This window comes from Piliocolobus tephrosceles, chromosome 13, assembly GCF_002776525.5.
Source record: "Piliocolobus tephrosceles isolate RC106 chromosome 13, ASM277652v3, whole genome shotgun sequence".
Classification (NCBI taxonomy): domain Eukaryota; kingdom Metazoa; phylum Chordata; class Mammalia; order Primates; family Cercopithecidae; genus Piliocolobus; species Piliocolobus tephrosceles.
This window is the reverse complement of record NC_045446.1, coordinates 46,567,756-46,585,762: the sequence shown is the minus strand read 5'-3', so window position 1 is coordinate 46,585,762 and position 18,007 is coordinate 46,567,756. Positions and strand designations below refer to the sequence as shown.

Genomic DNA, 18,007 nt, shown 5'->3' with positions numbered 1-18,007 from the left:
CAACCCTGGCCTACCTCCCTCTTTTTAACACACTGTCCAGAGCCCCTAATCACCCAACCGTCCACCTACCAGGAGCCCCTTGTTTCCGTCTCTCTGTGACCCTCCTCAACTGCCTGGGTCACACTGCAGCCCCTCTTAGTATTCGCCATGGGGTAGTGATGGAGCCCTGCACCGATTCCCTAGAAGACTCTGGGTAAGTCCCTTCTCCTGACTTGGTCTCCATTAGGGGCTCCATACTCCCACAGTCTCTGCCACTTGGGTTCTAGGATCCCGGCCTCTCTCCTAGCCTTTCTCAAATCATCTGGAACTAAGTGAGGATCTACTGTGTTCTGGGCACTCTGGAGGGAAGCAAACAAAAAGCCCTGGAGGAGCTGATGGCCTTTTTATGGAGATCAGATGAGCTACGGAGAAGATCAGCAGCCATACTCTGATCCCATGTGGTTCTGCAGGTGAGGAAAGAGGTGAAATCCTAGAACCCTATGGCTGGTAGAATCCCAGAAGGTTTCTCGGGTGAGAAGAGGAGCTGGACATCTGGCTAGAAAGAAAGGAAGGTTTGGAGAGGCTGCTTTCTTGTCTCTCCCCATCTTGATTTCTCCCCGCTATGTGTGTGTCTGCCTCTGTGTCCACCTTTTTCCCTTCCTTCTGGATTCTCCATGTCTATTTCATCTTCTACCAATGTTGGGACAGAATTTTCTGAGAACCCATATCCTGGGGATCTGAATATGGGCCAGGCTGGTCCACACCAGGCCAGGCTTCCTTGTGGTTAGGATATGGGAACTCACACTGGTCAGGGTGAAAGGGACAATCAAAAACACTCTCATCCCTGTATTACTCTGAGATTGAAGGGGAAACAGCTCCTATTTAGAGGAATCACACAGATCAATATCTGGAAGGAGGAGGTGCCATGCAGGCCCCAAACTCCAACTCTCTCTTTGTCTCCACCCAACTCTGCCCGTGTTTCTGACTTAATTTTGCCTCTCTGTCTCTCCCCTTGTCCTATTATCATCTGTCAATCCTTGCCCTGCCCCTCTCCACTCCTCCAAGTCTTTTACCCACCACACACACAGATTTTCCTGTGACTAGACTGGGATTCCCCTGACCAAGTAAGGAGAGCAATGTCTGTGGCACAGCTTTGTCCCCAGGCTCACAACAGCATCTGTGGGTCAGGGTAGAGGGACAGCTGTCTGCACAGTTAGAAAGTGCCAGCAGGTAATAAGAGCATCGTATCTTCTTAATTAAATCGCCCTTTGCCCAGCCATCCTGTGTTCGATTGGTTTGAGCTGGGATCAATAAGCCTCCTTCCCAGCCCAGCCACCCCTGGAGCAGGGCCTGACCTCCCCAATCCTGCCTAGGCCCACCTGGCCACCTCCCCAGAAGGTTGGGAGCTTCTCAAGGCCAGAGGCTGGGTCTGATACATCTCTTGTGTCCTTGTGCCTGGGACGGATCATGAAACAAGTAAGGAGTAAAGGAGTGATTGCTCTACTGAGTAAACTGAGGCACTAGCAGCAGGCATGGGCCAGGAAGGCTTTGAGGTTCAAACTGGAACTCCCACCCCCAGGACCAACTGTGAAGCTGGAGGAATCACAGCAAGCAGCTGCTCCCACCCAGCCCCCAGACATAACACCAGCTCCTCCCTCCCAGCCCCCAGACATAATCACCAAGGGCAGCTGAAGCCCTAGGAAGTGCAGGGTGGGGGTGTCAGTGCTCAGGGAAACAACAAGCAGTTGCTGCTTCTGACCTCTGAGGGCAGAAGGCCCTTTTCATAAGGGGTCTCCACCTAGGGATCCAGGGTTAGTGTGGGAGAGTCAGCGAGCTTGGATGGATGTGGCATTCATGGGAGACTCCCTCTGTCTGAAGCTGGAAAGGGCCCAGGGTCAGTAAGGAGTCCAAAGGGGTTAATAGGGGTCCAGGACTGATTGTTAGTGGAGGGTGTAGAGAATAACGTGGTGTGTGTGTGTGTGTGTGTGTGTGTGTGTGTGTGTGTGTGTTGGGGTCCATGCAAGATATTACCCATGGAAGGAACATGGGGCCTCCAGGTTCCGCAGGAAGGGTCGGTATTAGAGGATTCCTTGGAGCGGTCAGCACTGGTCCGGGCCAGGGTGTCTCTGATGACAAAACTCCGGAGAGTTTTGTCTCACCAGGGATCAGATGGTCCCTGGTTTGGAAGGCGAGGGGAGGGTGCCAACGCCCTTCTCACCTCAGTCTGACCCGGGGGCGCGGGCCCAGACGTCTCTCGGAGCCCCCGCCGCTGGAGTGGCGTTCCCCGAGGGCGGGTCGTGGGCGGGTCCCCCGGGAGCAGCAGGAGCCTCGCGGGGCGGGCGCCCCCAGCGCCGAGGTTGAAGGAGGCCGGGCTCGGTGCGGTGCTGGGAGAGGGGCGCGGAATCAGGGCTTTTTAGGACCCAGCGCGGCGCCTTCCTCCGGGGGCGAGTGCGGCTGCGCGCGCCGTGTGCCCGTGTCCGGAGAGCGGCGGGCTGGACGCGGACCGCGCGAGCGAGCAGGCGACGGGCGAGCAGCTAGCGGAGCAGCAGCCCGGGCGGCAGCAGCGTCGCGGCGGCGGCGGCGGCCGCTCCGCGCCTCGCCTCACCGGCCTCGCCGGCCTCACCTCGCCGCACCCGGACCCGCCACCCCCGCCTCCCCGCCCGACCTCCGCAGCCCCTCGTCTCGGCCGGCAGCGCCCACCGCCTGCCCGAAGCGAGGAGCAGAGTGCGGGGCGCAGAGGCACCGGAGCCAGTGCCCGCCGGCCCCGCAAACCAAACCTAGCCGGGAGAACCCCCGCCTGGCCCCGCGCAGCTCCGCGACCGCCGGGAGCTGTCCCTTCAGCACCGCCGCGGGAGCCCGAGTCCCAGCGCAGCCCAGCGGAACCCCAGCTGGAGCCCGGGCGCACCGAGAGCAGGGCTCGGCGTTAGCCGCACGAGAAACACCCCGGGTGCCCCTGCCCAGGGGGCCCGCCATCTCCAGGAGGCGGGGAGAAAGAACGAGGAGGGCGGGCAGGCAGGCGGGCCCGCCGCCGGGGGGAGCAGGCAGCCAAGCAAGGAGAGAGGGAGGGGGCCGGAGCCCGCCCTGCGTCCCGAGCTGCAGCCCGGCCACGCAGGGAAGAAGGCAGGCGGCATCCATCTCCCCCGCGCCGAGAGCGCGCCGCGGCGACCACCGCACAGAGGAGCGCGAATTTCCCGGCCCGGTCTCCTCCCCTCCCCCTCCCGGGGGCTGGCCTCTAGTCCGGCCCTAGGAGCGGCTGACCTTCCCCCCAAAAGCTTTGTGCCTATTTCTCCATTTTCCCGCGGAGATGGGAACGGGAGACCGGCCCCCCAACCCTCTTTCCCCTCCTCCGGGGTCTCACCGCTGAGCCCGCCCCTCTCCCTCTTTCCCCCTCCCTCTCTCCCTCCCTTTCTCCCTGCCTTCTTTCCTCCTTTGCCTCCTCCGCTGCCGGACCAGCTCCCTCCCACATCTGGCGCCTAGAGACCCTTGGGATCCTGCACACTCCCCTGGACCCGCACCCGACGGAAAGCGCCCAGAGAGGCTTGGCTCGCTCGTTGGGGTGGCCAGAGCCGCGGACCTCTGTTCCCCCCGACGGCTGGGGGGAGGGGGGAAGAGGCCGCGCGCCCCCCTCCCCGGCGCCAACTCCCCCTGGCGGCCGCTCCCATGGGTGTCGCTGGGCCGCGCCATGCCTAAGGGGGCGCCGCGATGGGCCAAGGGGACGAGAGCGAGCGCATCGTGATCAACGTGGGTGGCACGCGCCACCAGACGTACCGCTCGACCCTGCGCACGCTGCCCGGCACGCGGCTCGCCTGGCTGGCGGAGCCCGACGCCCACAGCCACTTCGACTATGACCCGCGTGCAGACGAGTTCTTCTTCGACCGCCACCCCGGCGTCTTCGCGCACATCCTGAACTACTACCGCACGGGCAAGCTGCACTGCCCGGCCGACGTGTGCGGGCCGCTCTACGAGGAGGAGCTGGCCTTCTGGGGCATCGACGAGACCGACGTGGAGCCCTGCTGCTGGATGACGTACCGCCAGCACCGCGACGCCGAGGAGGCGCTGGACAGCTTCGGCGGCGCGCCCCTGGACAACAGCGCCGACGACGCGGACGCCGAGGGCCCCGGTGACTCGGGCGACGGCGAGGACGAGCTGGAGATGACCAAGCGCCTGGCGCTCAGTGACTCCCCCGATGGCCGGCCTGGCGGCTTTTGGCGCCGCTGGCAGCCGCGCATCTGGGCGCTCTTCGAGGACCCTTACTCGTCCCGCTACGCGCGGGTAAGTGACAACTTACCCATCAGAAGAGCGGGGCGGGAAGGCAGCGTCCTGTGCCTCCCCGCGGGCAGGGGTGGACCGCAGAACTGGCGCCTAGGGAGTTCAGAATCGAAAGGGGGTGTGTGCGCATGTGTGCACATACCAGGGTAAGAGAGAAAGGGTGTCTGCCGGGGTTCTGGTTTTCTATGTATGTCAGTCTGTGTGTTGCCAAGTTTAATATGTATGAGTATGAATGGGTGTGTTTGTGTGTATGAGTAGATTGTGTGTGCAGATTTCTGTAAGTGTGGTGGAGTGTATTTGGGTGGGTAAAGTGTGGAGTGGGAATGCGTGAGCATGTGTGTATGTTTGAGTGTGCATGAGCGATTGCCCGTGCACATTTGTGTCTTTGCAGAGGTGCACTGTCAAAGTATGAACTGCCCTGGAGATTTTAGTGTGGGAAGGGAAGCTGGGAGCCCTTCCTCCTGTCCAGGTAAAGGGGCATCTGGAGCCAGCCATGGTCCCCCAAAAAGGCCTGAGGCCTGCTGGGCTGCTTGAGACAGCCGCCCCCTCCTCAGGAAGCAGCCTCCAGCAATTTTGAGGAGGGCATCTCCATGGCTAATCTCCATGACTTGGAAGTTGGTGGAGGGCTGGGCTGTAGGGTAGGGGTGGTCCCTCTGAGCCCCTGATCCTGAGATCACAGCCTGCCCTTCCTTGTCGAAAGGGGAGGGTGTTGGAGTGGGTCACTGGGCTTATGCCAGTGCTTCCTCTGGGACATCAGGTGGTGGGGAGAGGGAGTCCTTAAGGGGGAACCTACAAGGAGAAGGTGTGTGAGAGGTGGGTGTGTCTTCATGGGCCACTCCCCTTTAGCCATACCCGCTTGTTTCCAGGAAAAAAAGACACGCTGCTGCTGACCTTGGTCCCTCAGATGCAGATGGCCTCTCTGGATCAGTTTCCTCACCTGTAAAATGGGGGAGGGGGCCTGGTGAACTCTCAAGGGCTTTGCTGCTGCTGGACCATAAGTGACTGAGCCCAAAACGAGGAACTGGTAACAGCACCCACCCTGGAAGAGGCACTCCCAGCCTTCACTGGGCTCTGTCCTTAGAGGCCTGAAGATAGACCCTAAGGCCTATAGGGGAAGGGTAGAGTGGAGAAGTTAAAGGAGAGCCCCTCCTGCATCCATGAGCTGCCCTCAGCCCCTACCAGGCAAAGCACTGCCTCTGCCCTGCTGTCTTTTACTTTGCATCTCTCCCCTCCTGCCCACTGGAGCCTAAGCCAGAGCCAGGGGAGAGGGCTAGGAAGCTGCAGAGGAGAGTGGAAGGAGGAGACTTGGGGGGCCCTCAAGTGCCCATGGGCAGAGAAAATCTATGTTTAGGCACAGACCTGGTAGATCTGTTAACTGAGATCAAACACAGTATGGCATGTGGGGAGTGGATAGTGGGTCAGTCTGATACCTTGAATTCTAGAACAACTCTGTTTATGAGGGGAGGCAACAGGGAGAGAGCCAGGCCCGTGTTTTGCCACTGAGGACCCTGACCAAGGTCACCCAGGGAGCAAGAGGCCAAGAAGGACTAGAACTCAATTCTCCTGGGACCCTATCCTCCCCTGGGCTAGCTACCAGCTCCTGCCTTTCCCCAAAGTGGACTGGGACCCTCAGAGGGCTTCCCTCCCCTTCCCTTTCCTGTCAGAGGCCACTACAGCTAGAGGGTTATGTAACTGGAGGCTGTGGCTGAGCTGTGGGGAGGGGCTGGAGGAGGGGGATGGGAGGTTGAACCAGTGCATGTTGGGGTGGGGGTGGGCAGAGGCCTGGGTTACAGCAGCTGCCCATTCAGCCCACACTTGACCTTGGACAGCAGCTCCCCCACCAACTTTGGCCCCAGAAGCAAGGGTTAGGCCCAGTCTCCTGACTCCCAAGCAAGAGCTGGGTCCCCCAGCCCTACCCCTTGCACTCAGTGTTGGGGCTCTGATCAGTGTCCCGAGTTTCAGGGCAGGCAGGGGGCAGTGGAGCATATTCAAACCCCCTCCCTTGGCCCTCTCCTCCCACTGGACATTTCTAGGCTGCGGGTGGCCTTCACCCGAGGCAGACAAATGGGCCAGCTAGTGTGGTTTGAGGTTCTATTGGTGTGCAAAACCATACAGAAAAGTCTTGAAAAAAATCTCTGAAGTGAATACTCATTGAAGAGTGGACTCTGAGGGAAAAGAGTGGGCATCCGGTGGTCGGGGCGAGGCGGTACTGGGATAGGAGTGGGTGCTGGTGGGTGCTCCCCTTCAGCCTGTCTGAGCCACCTTCTCTCCCCAGTGGCCTCCGAGGAGGGTTGTGGTCCCTTCCAGCTCCCTCGGGGAACAGTTGAGGACACTGAGGCCCGTAGGGAGAGGGACCTGCCCAAGGGCACTCAGGAGCTGAGGAGGGCAAAGCGGGATTAGAACCCCGGCTTCCTGCCTGCGGCCTGGCTGGCCTAGCTGCATTGCGCTGCCTCTCTGCAGCTCATCTGCGCAGAGACCAGCCGCCTGCCCGCCCTCCTCCCCCTCTGTCTTTGCTCTGCCGCCTCTGCTGTCACCTTTGTTTACCCTCCCCCGCGCCTCCTCACACCGGCGGGTCGGGACTCAAGTCGTTATTCTAGATTTAGACCAGTATGTTGTGTGTGATATTGCATATGTGTATGAAGGAAAGGCTGTATATGTGAGACAGGCTCTGTGTGAAAGAGATGGTGTGTGAGAGACTTGTGTGCGTGAGATTAAAAATGTGAGACTCAGGGTGTGTGTGCGTGTGTGTGTGTGTGTGGTGAGACTGTGACTCTGTGTGAGCTTCATGAGTCCTTGTGTCAGGGGTTGTGTGTGTGAGAGAGAGGTGGATTCTGTGTTTTGGATGGACTGTGCGTGTGTGAGAATGAGACTGTGTGGGAGAGAGTGTGTATAAGGAAGAGAGACTGCATGTGTAAGAGAGATGCTGTGTGTGAGGTTTGAGGAGTGCATGAGAGTCAAGGTGAGCGTGTCTGCATGAGTGTGTGGCTGTGTGTGGCAAGTGTGAAACTGTATATGTGGAGCTCATGTGTGAGGCTGTGTGTGTGTGTGTACATGTGTGTACACATAAGGCAGGAGGCTGTGTGGGGTGGGGGTCCCTGTGTGTGACACACTGTGTGTATGTGAGGGCGTGTGTAAGACAGAGACTGTGTGTGAGATCGTGTGTGTGACAGTGTGTGTGGCGTGTGTGTGAGACCCCACGTGTGTGTCAGTGTGCTGTGTATATGTGAGAGAAAGGTCCTGTGCATCCCGGGTGTATGTGTGCTTGAGGAAGATGAGATTCCAGAGCTGCCTCGTGCCCACTGCCTCAGTCTCTGGGACTCTGGAGTGGCCTAATTGAGGGCATTTCCTATCCTCAATAGAGATGCTGTTCTGCCCAGGCCACTGTCAGTGTGTGGGAAGGGTGGTGAGGTCACCTTTCCCTGAGGAGCTGCCACCTACCCTGGGCCTTGGTGCTGGCCCTGGAGACAGGGGCTGCGTAGTCGGGGTGGAAGGGCCCATCTGAGTTCCTGAGGGGCAACAGTGCTAGCTGGGGCAGCTGCTCCCCTGGTCCCCTCTCCTGTGCTCTGGGCACCAGCCTGAGGGCATGAGGGGTTGGGGGGACGAGCTGGGATGGGATGAGCTCCACGTGTGTTCTGGGGTGGGAGGTGGTGCCCCTGACACACACAAGACAATGATGATGATGGTACAGTTTGGAAAGGCTATGAAGGGACTTCCTGGGCCCATGAGAATAAGAACTGCCCCAGAGGAGGTGATGCTGGGGCAAGCTTTGAGGGGCAGGGAGGAATGAACCAGGCAGAGGGCAGGGGGTCATAGAGGTGTGAGAGCAGGCAGGGGAGTGTTGGGGCTGCCTGGTTTGAAACCTGCCCTCCTGTCTTCCTTGGGGGCCAGCTCAGGTCTGAGGCTCTCAGCTTTAGTCTCTGATTTGCATGTCATCATCAGGGACATTGTTGTGTCCCATCAGGGCCAGTGGTGGTCCTTGTGCTGCAGGCCAGAGTGTCCTGTGTGTGTGTGTGTGTGTGTGTGTGTGTTAACATCTGTTCCTGAGTCATTTGACCTTCCAAATGCCAAAATAGTGCCAATGGCCCCCAAGCTGGGGAAGCCCCACCTCCATCCACCCAGCTACCTGCCTCTGCTCTGACCCTTGTCCTGTGTCTGTCTCTCTGTCCCGTCACTGTCTCTTTGGAACTTGATAAAAACTGGTTCCCCATCAGCTCCCTGGGAAGGAAATTTACCTGGTGGCAGGAATGAAACCCCCAACCAGAGGCTTCTCTTCCTCCCTTGGGTCCCAGCTGACACAGGGCTCTTGGAGTCGTGGCTTGGCATGCGGAGGGCTGGGGGACAGAGCTGTTATCAGGGGATTCTAGGCAGTGCACCCCCTTACCTCAGAGCCCACTCCCCCAGGCCAGGGCCCCACTTGGAGTCATGGTACCGTATGAAGGAGACCCATGAGCAGTGGAGAAGGGGCTGGGTGTGCTCCCCTCCCAGCCTCCCCAAGGGCCCTCCACCACAGTGTGCCCCTGCTTCCCATGATCCTTGTGCGGGGTTCTCAGGTCTTTGAATGGTTCCTCCAGCTCTCCCCAACCCCCTCCCAGTAGTGAAAATCATAAACCAAGCGCCTCCTGGTCAGAGCCCTGCAGCCCCTTCACCGCTAAATGGAAATAATGATAGAACCGACCTCATGGGGTTGGTATGAAGATAACTGAGATAATGCTTGGATAGCCCCAAGCCACAGGGTCTGGCATACAGTAAGTGCTCAATAAATGTTGGCTACTATTATTACTACTGTTGGTTGTATTATCATTTCCCTTCCTGTAGACTCTCTCCTCTCCCTCCACCTCCATGTTCACCATCCTGGTTCAAGCCGCCATGGTTCCCCTCAGGCCCACCTCCCCAGCAGCCCCCAAGCTGCTCTCCCACCTCCAGCCCCTGGCTGCTCAGTTTATCCTCCACCTGGCAACCGCAGGGGTCTTTTCAACTCACAGACCTGTCAGATCACCCGAGCCTGCTTAGAACCCTTCAGTGCTTCGCTGGCCCATAGCCCATAGCGTGGCCTCTCAGGCCCTGCTTGTCCCTCCAGTCTCCTCTGGCCTGACTGTCCCCATCGCTTAACAAGCCCCAACTACCCGGCCTCGTTTCAGCTTCTTGCATGTGCCAGGTTCTCCTGCCTCAGGGCCTTTGCACATACCCTGCCCTCTGGAGCACTCTTTCCTCTGGCTCACCCCTCTTTATCCCCCACACCCCACCTCAAACAGCAGCTCCTCAGTGATGCTTTCCCGGGCCCCCAGGCTGGGTTGAAGTCAGAACCAGGGCCCTTCCTGGGAGAGAAGCTCTCTGATTTGTAATAAAATGTTCATTAGCATCCTTGCTTGATTTGGGCTCATCTCTCCTCTATACTGTAAGCCTCTGGCATACTCTGTAGAATGGCAGCCGTTATTATGACAGATGAGGAAATTGAGGTCCAGAGATGAGTGTGCTACCTGAGGCCCCTTGTGAGTGGGTTAGCTGAGGGCTGGCTCGGAAACTCCTGTCTCCTGACTATTGGCTCGCAGGTGCTTCGTGTCACATTGCCTCAGAGCGTTTGGAGTCTGTGCTCCTTGACTCTGAGCAGGAGGCCTGGCCTCTGCCAGAAGCTTTGGAGGGGATTGGCTGGAGTCTCTCAAGGAGCAAGGTGGGGGTTGTCTCAGAGGTGGGGGAGGGGGTTCAGCGGGGGCTCATTCCAGGGTCCACTGCCTGGGCTGGGGATCTCAAGGCCTCCACGACAGCTGAATATAGTGCCTCTAGCTATTCTGAGCGGTCTCATGACCAGGGGATTCGCTCTGGACCAAAAGGTCAGGGCCTTGAGCCACTGCCTCCCATCAGCTGCGGGCCCAGCCTGGCCACCACCCCAGCCTGAGCTCCTCACCGCTAGATGCAAGCTTAGAGGAAAAGGAGGGCCTGACAGGCTGCAGGGGTGCTTTGCTGTCCAGTCCTTGTTCAGGGGAACCATTTGGGTGGTAGGGACCACTTCACATATGCATGGGACTATTGCAGGGAATGGGCGCACCCAGGCTACCTCTAGTCAATATTTTCATCCAGTGAAAATAAACAGGCTCAGAGAGGGAAAGCTACTTGCTCAAGACCACACAGGGAATCAGTGAGACTCAAACTCACAGCCTAGGCCTCTGGTCCCAGGGCCTGACCATCTGAATTTCTTTTGGCTCTCAATTTTACGAGAACACCAAACCCCACCTGGACATGCTGTTCTTCTCTTATCTACTCCCATTAATTTCCTTCCTGGGGGAGGTGGAATAAACAGATACCTGCACTCCAAGGACACAGTACAGCTGATTGAGACCTTCTCAGGTCAGCCAACCCAGACTTGACCCAAATCCTTAGGATTCCCAAGCAGGATTTTCCAGAACCCCCTTCCTTTCTCGAATCACACAGTGTCAGACACTGTCTTAAGGATTTGATTTATATATCCTCATTTATTAATAATTCTCCCAAGACTTGCAAGACTGCACTATACTGCCACACCAGTGACACAGACAAAGCTGCAGAGGCTCAATGAAGTTAAGTAACTTACCCAAGGTCACTTAGCTCACGAGCGGTGGAGCCAGCAGTTGGACCTCAGTCTGTCTGACCCTGGAGCTCTATCTGTAACCATTACACAGCACTGCCTCCTGTCCCTGTTCCAGGGATGGTGAGGCCTGTGACTTGCTGTGCCCCAGGCTTGAATTTCCATCTGGGTCTCTTCCTCCTGACCAACCACTCTTTCCCAACAACCTATCCAGAACCTGTCAGCAAGTTCCGGCCCCTGGGTAATGGCAGGTGAGGGCCCTGCCTGGCCAGGCCAGGCCATGGAGCTAAGAGGGTGCTCTATCAGTCCCAAGGAAGAAGGTTTCGTGACAATGCCTCAGTTGTCCTCCCACTCCCATCCATGCAGGCCCTGGGACTCCATATGGCCTGAAGAGAAATGGCAGGAGGATTGGGAGGATCAGAAGCTCCCTGTGCAGGGTGACACATGGTGGGAACGCTGGCTGCCCCTCAGCTCGGCCCTCCGAGGCCTTCTGCCGTGGAACCCAGCCATTGCTCCTGCAGCTCCCTTCCACCAGCCTCCTCCATGGTCCTCATCGGCAGCCCTCATTTTAACCTCTGGGGTTTTGGTCATCTATTCCCCTCACTTCGGTGTCCTCCCTGCTTTTTGCTGAATGGGAAAGTCCATCCCTCAAGGTTCCTCACACTTAGCCTGGCTGCTCCTGCCCTCACTGACCTCATTTTTTTGGGAGTGAGGGGTATGCGTTGGGCACTGAGGCACCCAGTTTGTGAGATCTGAGCTGGTGGCGTGTGGGTCAGTTCTGGAGACTGGGGGCTGGGGACAGGCAGGCCCTCAGGATTAGGGATCAGCCCAGGTGTGTGGAGAGATGAGAGCACAGACAAGACCCAGGTTGCAGGCATCAGACACCTGGATTAGAGAGGAATCTAGCCAGGCCTCGAAACCAACTGGGCTACCTTGAGCAAGTCCTGTCACCCCTTCCTCCTGCCACCCCTTCGTGCTGCAGTTTTTCCAGCTGTAAAATACAGAGGTCATTTTAAGTGACCACTAAGGCTCTTCCCAACTCTAACATTCTGGGAGTCCAAGAATTCTAGGCTTCAGCTTCCCAGAGGAGCTGGGGGAACCAAACAAGTCCTCCCCTATTTCTCCTTCCCTCTCCCAGCCCAGCTCCTCCCCAGGACTCGTGTGAGCAATCCTGACAAAGGTCCTGGCCTAAAGCAGGCAGGAACCCAAGGGGAGGGGGTCTAAAAAGCTTCCTCCTACATTCGTTCAGCCTGCCTCATCCTGTCCTCAGTCATTCATTCAAGGCATAGTGATCATGCCCCTGCCTGACGGGCTCCCCAGCCCTCTGGCAGGCCCAGACCTGGGGGGATCACCTCTTTTGTGGGTGCTTGCTCAGGCCTATGGACACCACCTGTTGCCCACTTCTCCAGGCCCTTCTCTTGGCTTCCTGCCCTCAGGGAGCTGCAGAAAGGCCCACTCGGAGCTACTGTGTGCCAGGCTGTGGGGTCTGGAGCAGGGGCGATGGGGCCAACTTCTATGGTGTAGGGCTGCTGTGGGGAGGGGTGCAGAGGATGGGTGCCATGTTGGCGGGGCCAGGGCTAAGTAAGGGTGTTTGCGATGGCTGCTATGGGGGATGGAGGGATGGCTGCTGGAGGACTCCCACCCATGCCTGACCCTCAGCATTACCTGAGATGCTTAAAGTTCATACTCCTGAGAAACTCTATTCTTAGATCGGGGAGCAGGAGAACGTTCCCTTCACCCCTCAGCATCGCTGAGGTCGCTGCTGAGTGAGGGTGCATCGCTGCAGTGGGGCCTGAGAGGTGTGGGCTCCTTCCACTCAAGGTGTGGTCATCTGACCAACAGCAACACCATATGGACACTTGTTAGACATGAAGCCTTTCAGGCCTCACCGCCAGCCCTGAAACCGATTCAGAATCTGCATTTTCACTCCCCGGATGATTCATGCACCCTGGAGTCTGGGAAGTGCTGATGCAGGCAGCGGCTCCAGTCGAGGGCCAGCCTCAGGACACAGAGGGCTAGATGGGTGTGTGCGGGTTGGCAGAGTGTCACAAGCAAGCCAGTCCTTCCTGAGGCCAAGGCTTCGATGGCAGAGGGACTGGGCCTGGGGTGAGGCCCCATCACAGCCATGGCCACCGCATCCATCCAGTGGCTCCCACTGGTAGGCCTTGGGAGTCATCCTGGACTCCTCTCTCTCTCAGACATCAACCAACCCTGTTGTCTTCACGTTTCAAATACACTCGGAATCTGACGGCATCGCACCCCTCCATGGCTACCTCCTGGTGGAAGCCCCTGCCTTCTCTTGCCTGAGTTCTTCTCTCAGCCCCAGCTGCCTCTGCCCCGCCCTTCTCTCAGGGCAGCCAGGGCCATCCTGGCAAAGCAAGTGCTATTCAACCAAGTCAGCCCTCTGCTCCATCTCACGCTGGGCTGTGGGCTTCCTCAGAGGGTGCAGGATTCACTTGAGTGCCCCACACCCAGCATCTGCCTCTGCTGTCTGCTTCTCTCTCCCTCCCTCCCCCAGCCTCCATGGCTTTCCTCCCCAGCGCTGCCCATGCTTCTGCCTCAGGACCTGCGCTGCGCTGGTCCCTCCACCTGGCATGCTTTTCCCTTGGGTATCAGCTTTCACACCCCCTCCAGGTCTATACTCAGACATCATCAGTCCAGACGACACTCCTCTGGCCCCTTCCCCACTTCGTGCTTTGCTCTTTTCTCCTTGGCATTTACCACCATCTAAAGTACTATATAGTTTACTCGTTTGCCTTGTTTATTGTCTGTTTCCCCACTAGACTGTACAGTCCATGAGGGTAGGGATTTTTGTCTCTTTTTCCAATTGCTGTATCTCTAGAAGCTAGAGTAGGGCCTGGTACATAGTGAGTGCTAAATAGATATTTACTGAAAGAAAGAATAAGCAAGTGGGGTTCAAGGCCGAGGGCAAACATGGGTATCCTGCATTTGAGCCTGTTCCTAGCTGAGCCTTCCTTTCTGGCCTCACGTGGGAGCACAATCCTTCCATCCCCTGAGCCTGGAGTAGCGATGAACAGGCAAAGGCTGGGGCAGCGCTAGTAGGGGGTCCAAATCCCAGTCCAGGCAGGGGCCCACCTGCTGCTGTCACCACACAGGCCCAGATGAAACTCTTCACAGCTTAACCCTCTGTCTTTTCAAACTCCTTCTCTGCGCTGCATCAGCCCAGCCACCATCCACAACCACAGCTTCAAGGCCACAAAGCTGTTTTCCAAAACCGAGATGCGCAAGTTCCCAGGTCCCGCTTGGTCCAGCCCAACCCCCGAGTCTGACTTCTCCTGGACACTGTTCCTCCCGAAGGCCAGCCAGGCTCTTTTCCTACCTCTCCTTCCCCATCTCCTTCCATGTCTTCCCTTCCCTGTCCCCTCCTTGTCCCCTTTCCTCTGTAGCTGTGCTTGTGGAAAGTTCTAGGCATTAGTCACTGGTTTTCAAAATGAACTTCTCCCCTCCAAAGTCTAGGATGGTTTCTGTCCCAAATCCCCTGCTTTGGGCCTGCTTCTGCGTTCAGTAGAAAGTGTATGGACTTTGTGTCTCCCCACCCCGCACTGCTTCCTGGCTACATAATTTTGAGAGTATGACCTGGAGCCCCTTTCTCTGCTAAGAGCATAGCCCCTTGAACCATGAGGCCTTCGATCGAATCCCAGTCCCACTGCCTTCCAGCTGTGTGACCTTGGATAAGTTTCCTAACCTGTCTGTGCCTCCAAAGAGGGATATTAATAGCACCTGACTCATAGGGAAGTTGGGAGGATCCAATGTGTTAAGCCCTTAGCCCAGAACCCAGAACATAGTAAGTGCTTAATTGTTGTGCATTCCATCATCTTTTTACCAGCTTTTGGTCCTGCAAGATTCAAATCATCACCTGTTACCCACCTGTTTCCTCCTTTTAGCAGCTGGCTCTACTGCCAAATGCTTCTCCTAGGGGTCACCTCACCTACCGTGGCCCCTGGGGCCCCTTCTTCCAGTCTGTCTCCCAGGGGCAGACTTCAGAGGTGTCACCCTGGGAGTCAGGCATGGATTCTCACTGGTTCTCCTGAGCTCCCTGTGTGTCCTGGGCAGGTCACAGCCCCTGCGGGCCTCGGTCTCCCCATCTGTGGTCATGGGCCACTTGTCCCTGCTCTTCCTCCATCCACAGGTGTGTCAGGGTATGAGCGAGAGGATGATGGAACTTCCGCCTATCAGGGGAGAGGGAGGGAGGGCCGCTGACATCAGGCCTTGGTTGGGAGCCGAGCACAGGGACCTCAGATGCCTACAAGTGTGCCAGTATGGTAGGGCTGGCGGGCGGAGGCCATGCTTTACAGCTCAGGTCATTGGAACATCTCCTTTTTAAAGGGGTTGCTCAGGCACAGGGGAGGAACCTGGGGGCTAAGGCCGGGGGCTCCTGTTGGGTGCCCATGGGCGGTGCCCACTCTGAAGCTGGGCTGCTCCGCCAGGCCGTCGCCAGCCTGGGTCGGGATGAGCTAATATTAGCTGGGGCAGCCCCAGACAGCTGAGCTCAGGGGGGCTCAGGAGCCAGCAGATGCTGCCTCAGTGTGAGCCATGGCAGCAAAATGAAGCTTTCTCTTGAGCCTCTGCAGGGCGTTGGATGCCCCTTCCACCCTGGCCAGCCCCAGCCCTTCCCTGTTGGCCTGGCAGCCTGGCTCTGGCACCCCTGCTCACGATGCCACTCACCTCACCTCTTCCTTCCCCAGTGCAGCACAGAAAGTACACAACTCCTCTCCCCACACTCCCACTTTGCACACAAGCACAGTCTGTGAGCCATTTCCCTGCCAGGGGCTGCTGTCAGCACCAATTCATCCATCCAGCCAACAAGTATTTATTGAGCATCTACTATGTGACAGGTGCTGCTTCAGAAGCTGGGAACAGGGCAAACAACAAGACCACCAAAAATCCCTGCCCTCAAGTTCTTATATTCTAGCTAGGCAGGATGTGACAGAGGCAGGAGCCCAGGGCACGCTGGAGTGGGCAGTTTTAACTTGTGTGGCAGGGAAGAGCTCACTGTGAGCACAGGTCATATTTCAGCAAAGATTGAAGAAGGTGAGGAAGGAGGCCACATGACATCTGGGGAGCAGAGGAAGTGAGATGTGCAAAAGCCCTGAGCAGCTGTGTGCCCAGGGTTCAAGGTGCAGTGAGGAGGTGTAGCTGGGGCTGGGCTCGGAGCTAAAGGACAGTGGTATATCAGAAGGGGTGGTGCTCGTTCCACACAGACAGAAAGATGGAGAAAATGGACTCTGGGGACTCCAAAGAAGGGAGGCTAGGAGGGGGATGACAGTTGAAAAATTACCTACTAGGTGCAATGTCCAATATTTGAGTGATGGGCACACTGGGCGCCCCCATACCCACCATTATGCATGTAACGCCCATGTAACAAACAAGCACATGTACCCCTTACATCTAAAATAAAAGAATTTTAAAAAGAAAGAAAAACCCACCCCTAAAACATGCAAAGAAAGAGTCAAGCTACCCAGAACCCCACTGGCTCCTGACAGTGGCGTCTGCTCCTGCCGGGGCCTGCCCCATGGGTTCCCTGAGTGTTCCAGCCCAGGGCAAGGCCGAGCTCAGTTCGCACTGCCCTCTGCTCCCCTCCTGCAGCCACAGGGGCCTGCACAGGGTGGGCCTGCATGAAGGAGGCTCCTGCCTGGCCGTAATGAGGGGCCTCTGTCCTCTTCCTGAAGGCCAGCGGTACCCAGCAGGAGATGGTGGTTCCCATACATGGTTGCCACCATGCTGGGCGACAGGCAGTTCTCTGAGCTGGGTGTGGGGCTGGAGAGAAGTTGGTGAGAGAGCCAGAGGGTCAGGGGCCCTGCCGGGGAGAGATCGTGTGAGCTCTTTCCAGTCACACAGGCCTCCGTGGTGCTCACAGGGTTCTCACTGCAGGTGTGCCAGCAGAAGATGGCTAGTGGCATGGGCACAGGCCACATTGGAGCCAGACCACCGGGGCCCAATCCTGGGTCTGCTAGTTCTTAGCTGTGTGACCTTAGTAAGTCTCAGTCACCTCAGCTATAAAGAGGGGATAACGAGAGTCCCTACTTCAAAGGGCTGCTGTGAGAAGGCAATGAGAGAAGTCACAGAAGGCCCTCCGGCTCACTGCACTGCGCGCATTGGTGCGCACATGATGCCCAGGATCACTCACACCTCTTGCAGATGAGGCATCTTTGTAGGATGCTCTGCAGACACTCGCCTCACCCCACCTGGGAGGGTCTGAGAATATGAATCTAATGCCTGACAAGGGAGGCTTCGGTGGGGACCCAGCCCTGCCAGGTGGCTCCCTGGGAACCTTCTCTGCCCACATAGGTGGTGGGGCAGAAGAACATGACTTCCTTGGCCTTATCGCCAGAGCAAGGTAGTGAACACACCTCAGGCCACAGCCACCCGCCAGGGCCAGTGTCTCGCCACTTAGAGATGAGTGTTTGATGCTCAGCCTCAGGGGCTCTCTGAGCAGCAGTGAGGAACACAGCCACCCGCTGGGCCACCTGGAGTGAGACCTGGAGCCCTGGGCTGAGGGGAGGGGGCTGGGCCCTGTAAACCCACGTGTGTGGCTGTCATCTGCTGAGGGCCAGTGCTATGCAGTGAGCTCCCTGCAAGCTGCCGTGGGTGGTTCTGCCCCGACCCCTGTTCAGCCCCCACACCTGGAGCAGTCTTGCCTTTTTGAGCTCAGCTTCTTCATCTATAAAGTGTGCATAACGGCATCACCAGCCTCTCAGGTGTGTTAGGAGAATCCGTCAGACCAGAGGCAGAAAGAACATTAGGGAGAAAATACAGTTCTCAGTGCCACGTGCAGGAAGAGGCCACCATCTCAAGTGCAAGGGGAGTGTAGGGAGGGGACAGGCTAGAGGAGAGGGCACAGGCCTTTGGGCCTTGCCAGGCCTGGGTTCTGATCCTTCCTCTGCCTCAGTGTGGACTGAGGCGGGTGGTGTCTGGCTGAGCCTTAGTTTCCTCGTGTGTAAAATGGGATGATAGTTTGTACTTCACAGGCTGTGGTGGGTCTCAGAGGGGCAAAGGCCCCAGCACTGTGCCTGGCACGTGGGAGACACTTGCCAAGGGCTGGATCTGGTGACCTGGGGTGCCACTGTCAGCCGGTCCTGGGTTTGGATTTTCCAGGGTATAAGGAGGCCCTGGCTGAGCCACAGAGGCAGGGAAGGAGGCTGTAGAAGCCTCAGCCGGTTGCCCCACAACCTCAGGGCC

The 18,007-nt window shown here is 57.7% G+C and overlaps 1 protein-coding gene across 1 annotated transcript in view; it reads left to right on the top strand.

The window, feature by feature from the left end:
- Window positions 1–2,480: 2,480 nt before the first annotated feature.
- Window positions 2,481–18,007, top strand: part of KCNC1 (potassium voltage-gated channel subfamily C member 1) — a 46,321-nt gene continuing 30,794 nt past the window's right edge. Inside the window, exon 1 of the mRNA XM_023230884.3 lies at window positions 2,481–4,251. Coding sequence (XP_023086652.1) covers window positions 3,682–4,251 — 570 coding nt within the window. The 5' untranslated portion in view covers window positions 2,481–3,681. The remainder of the gene's footprint in view (window positions 4,252–18,007) is intronic.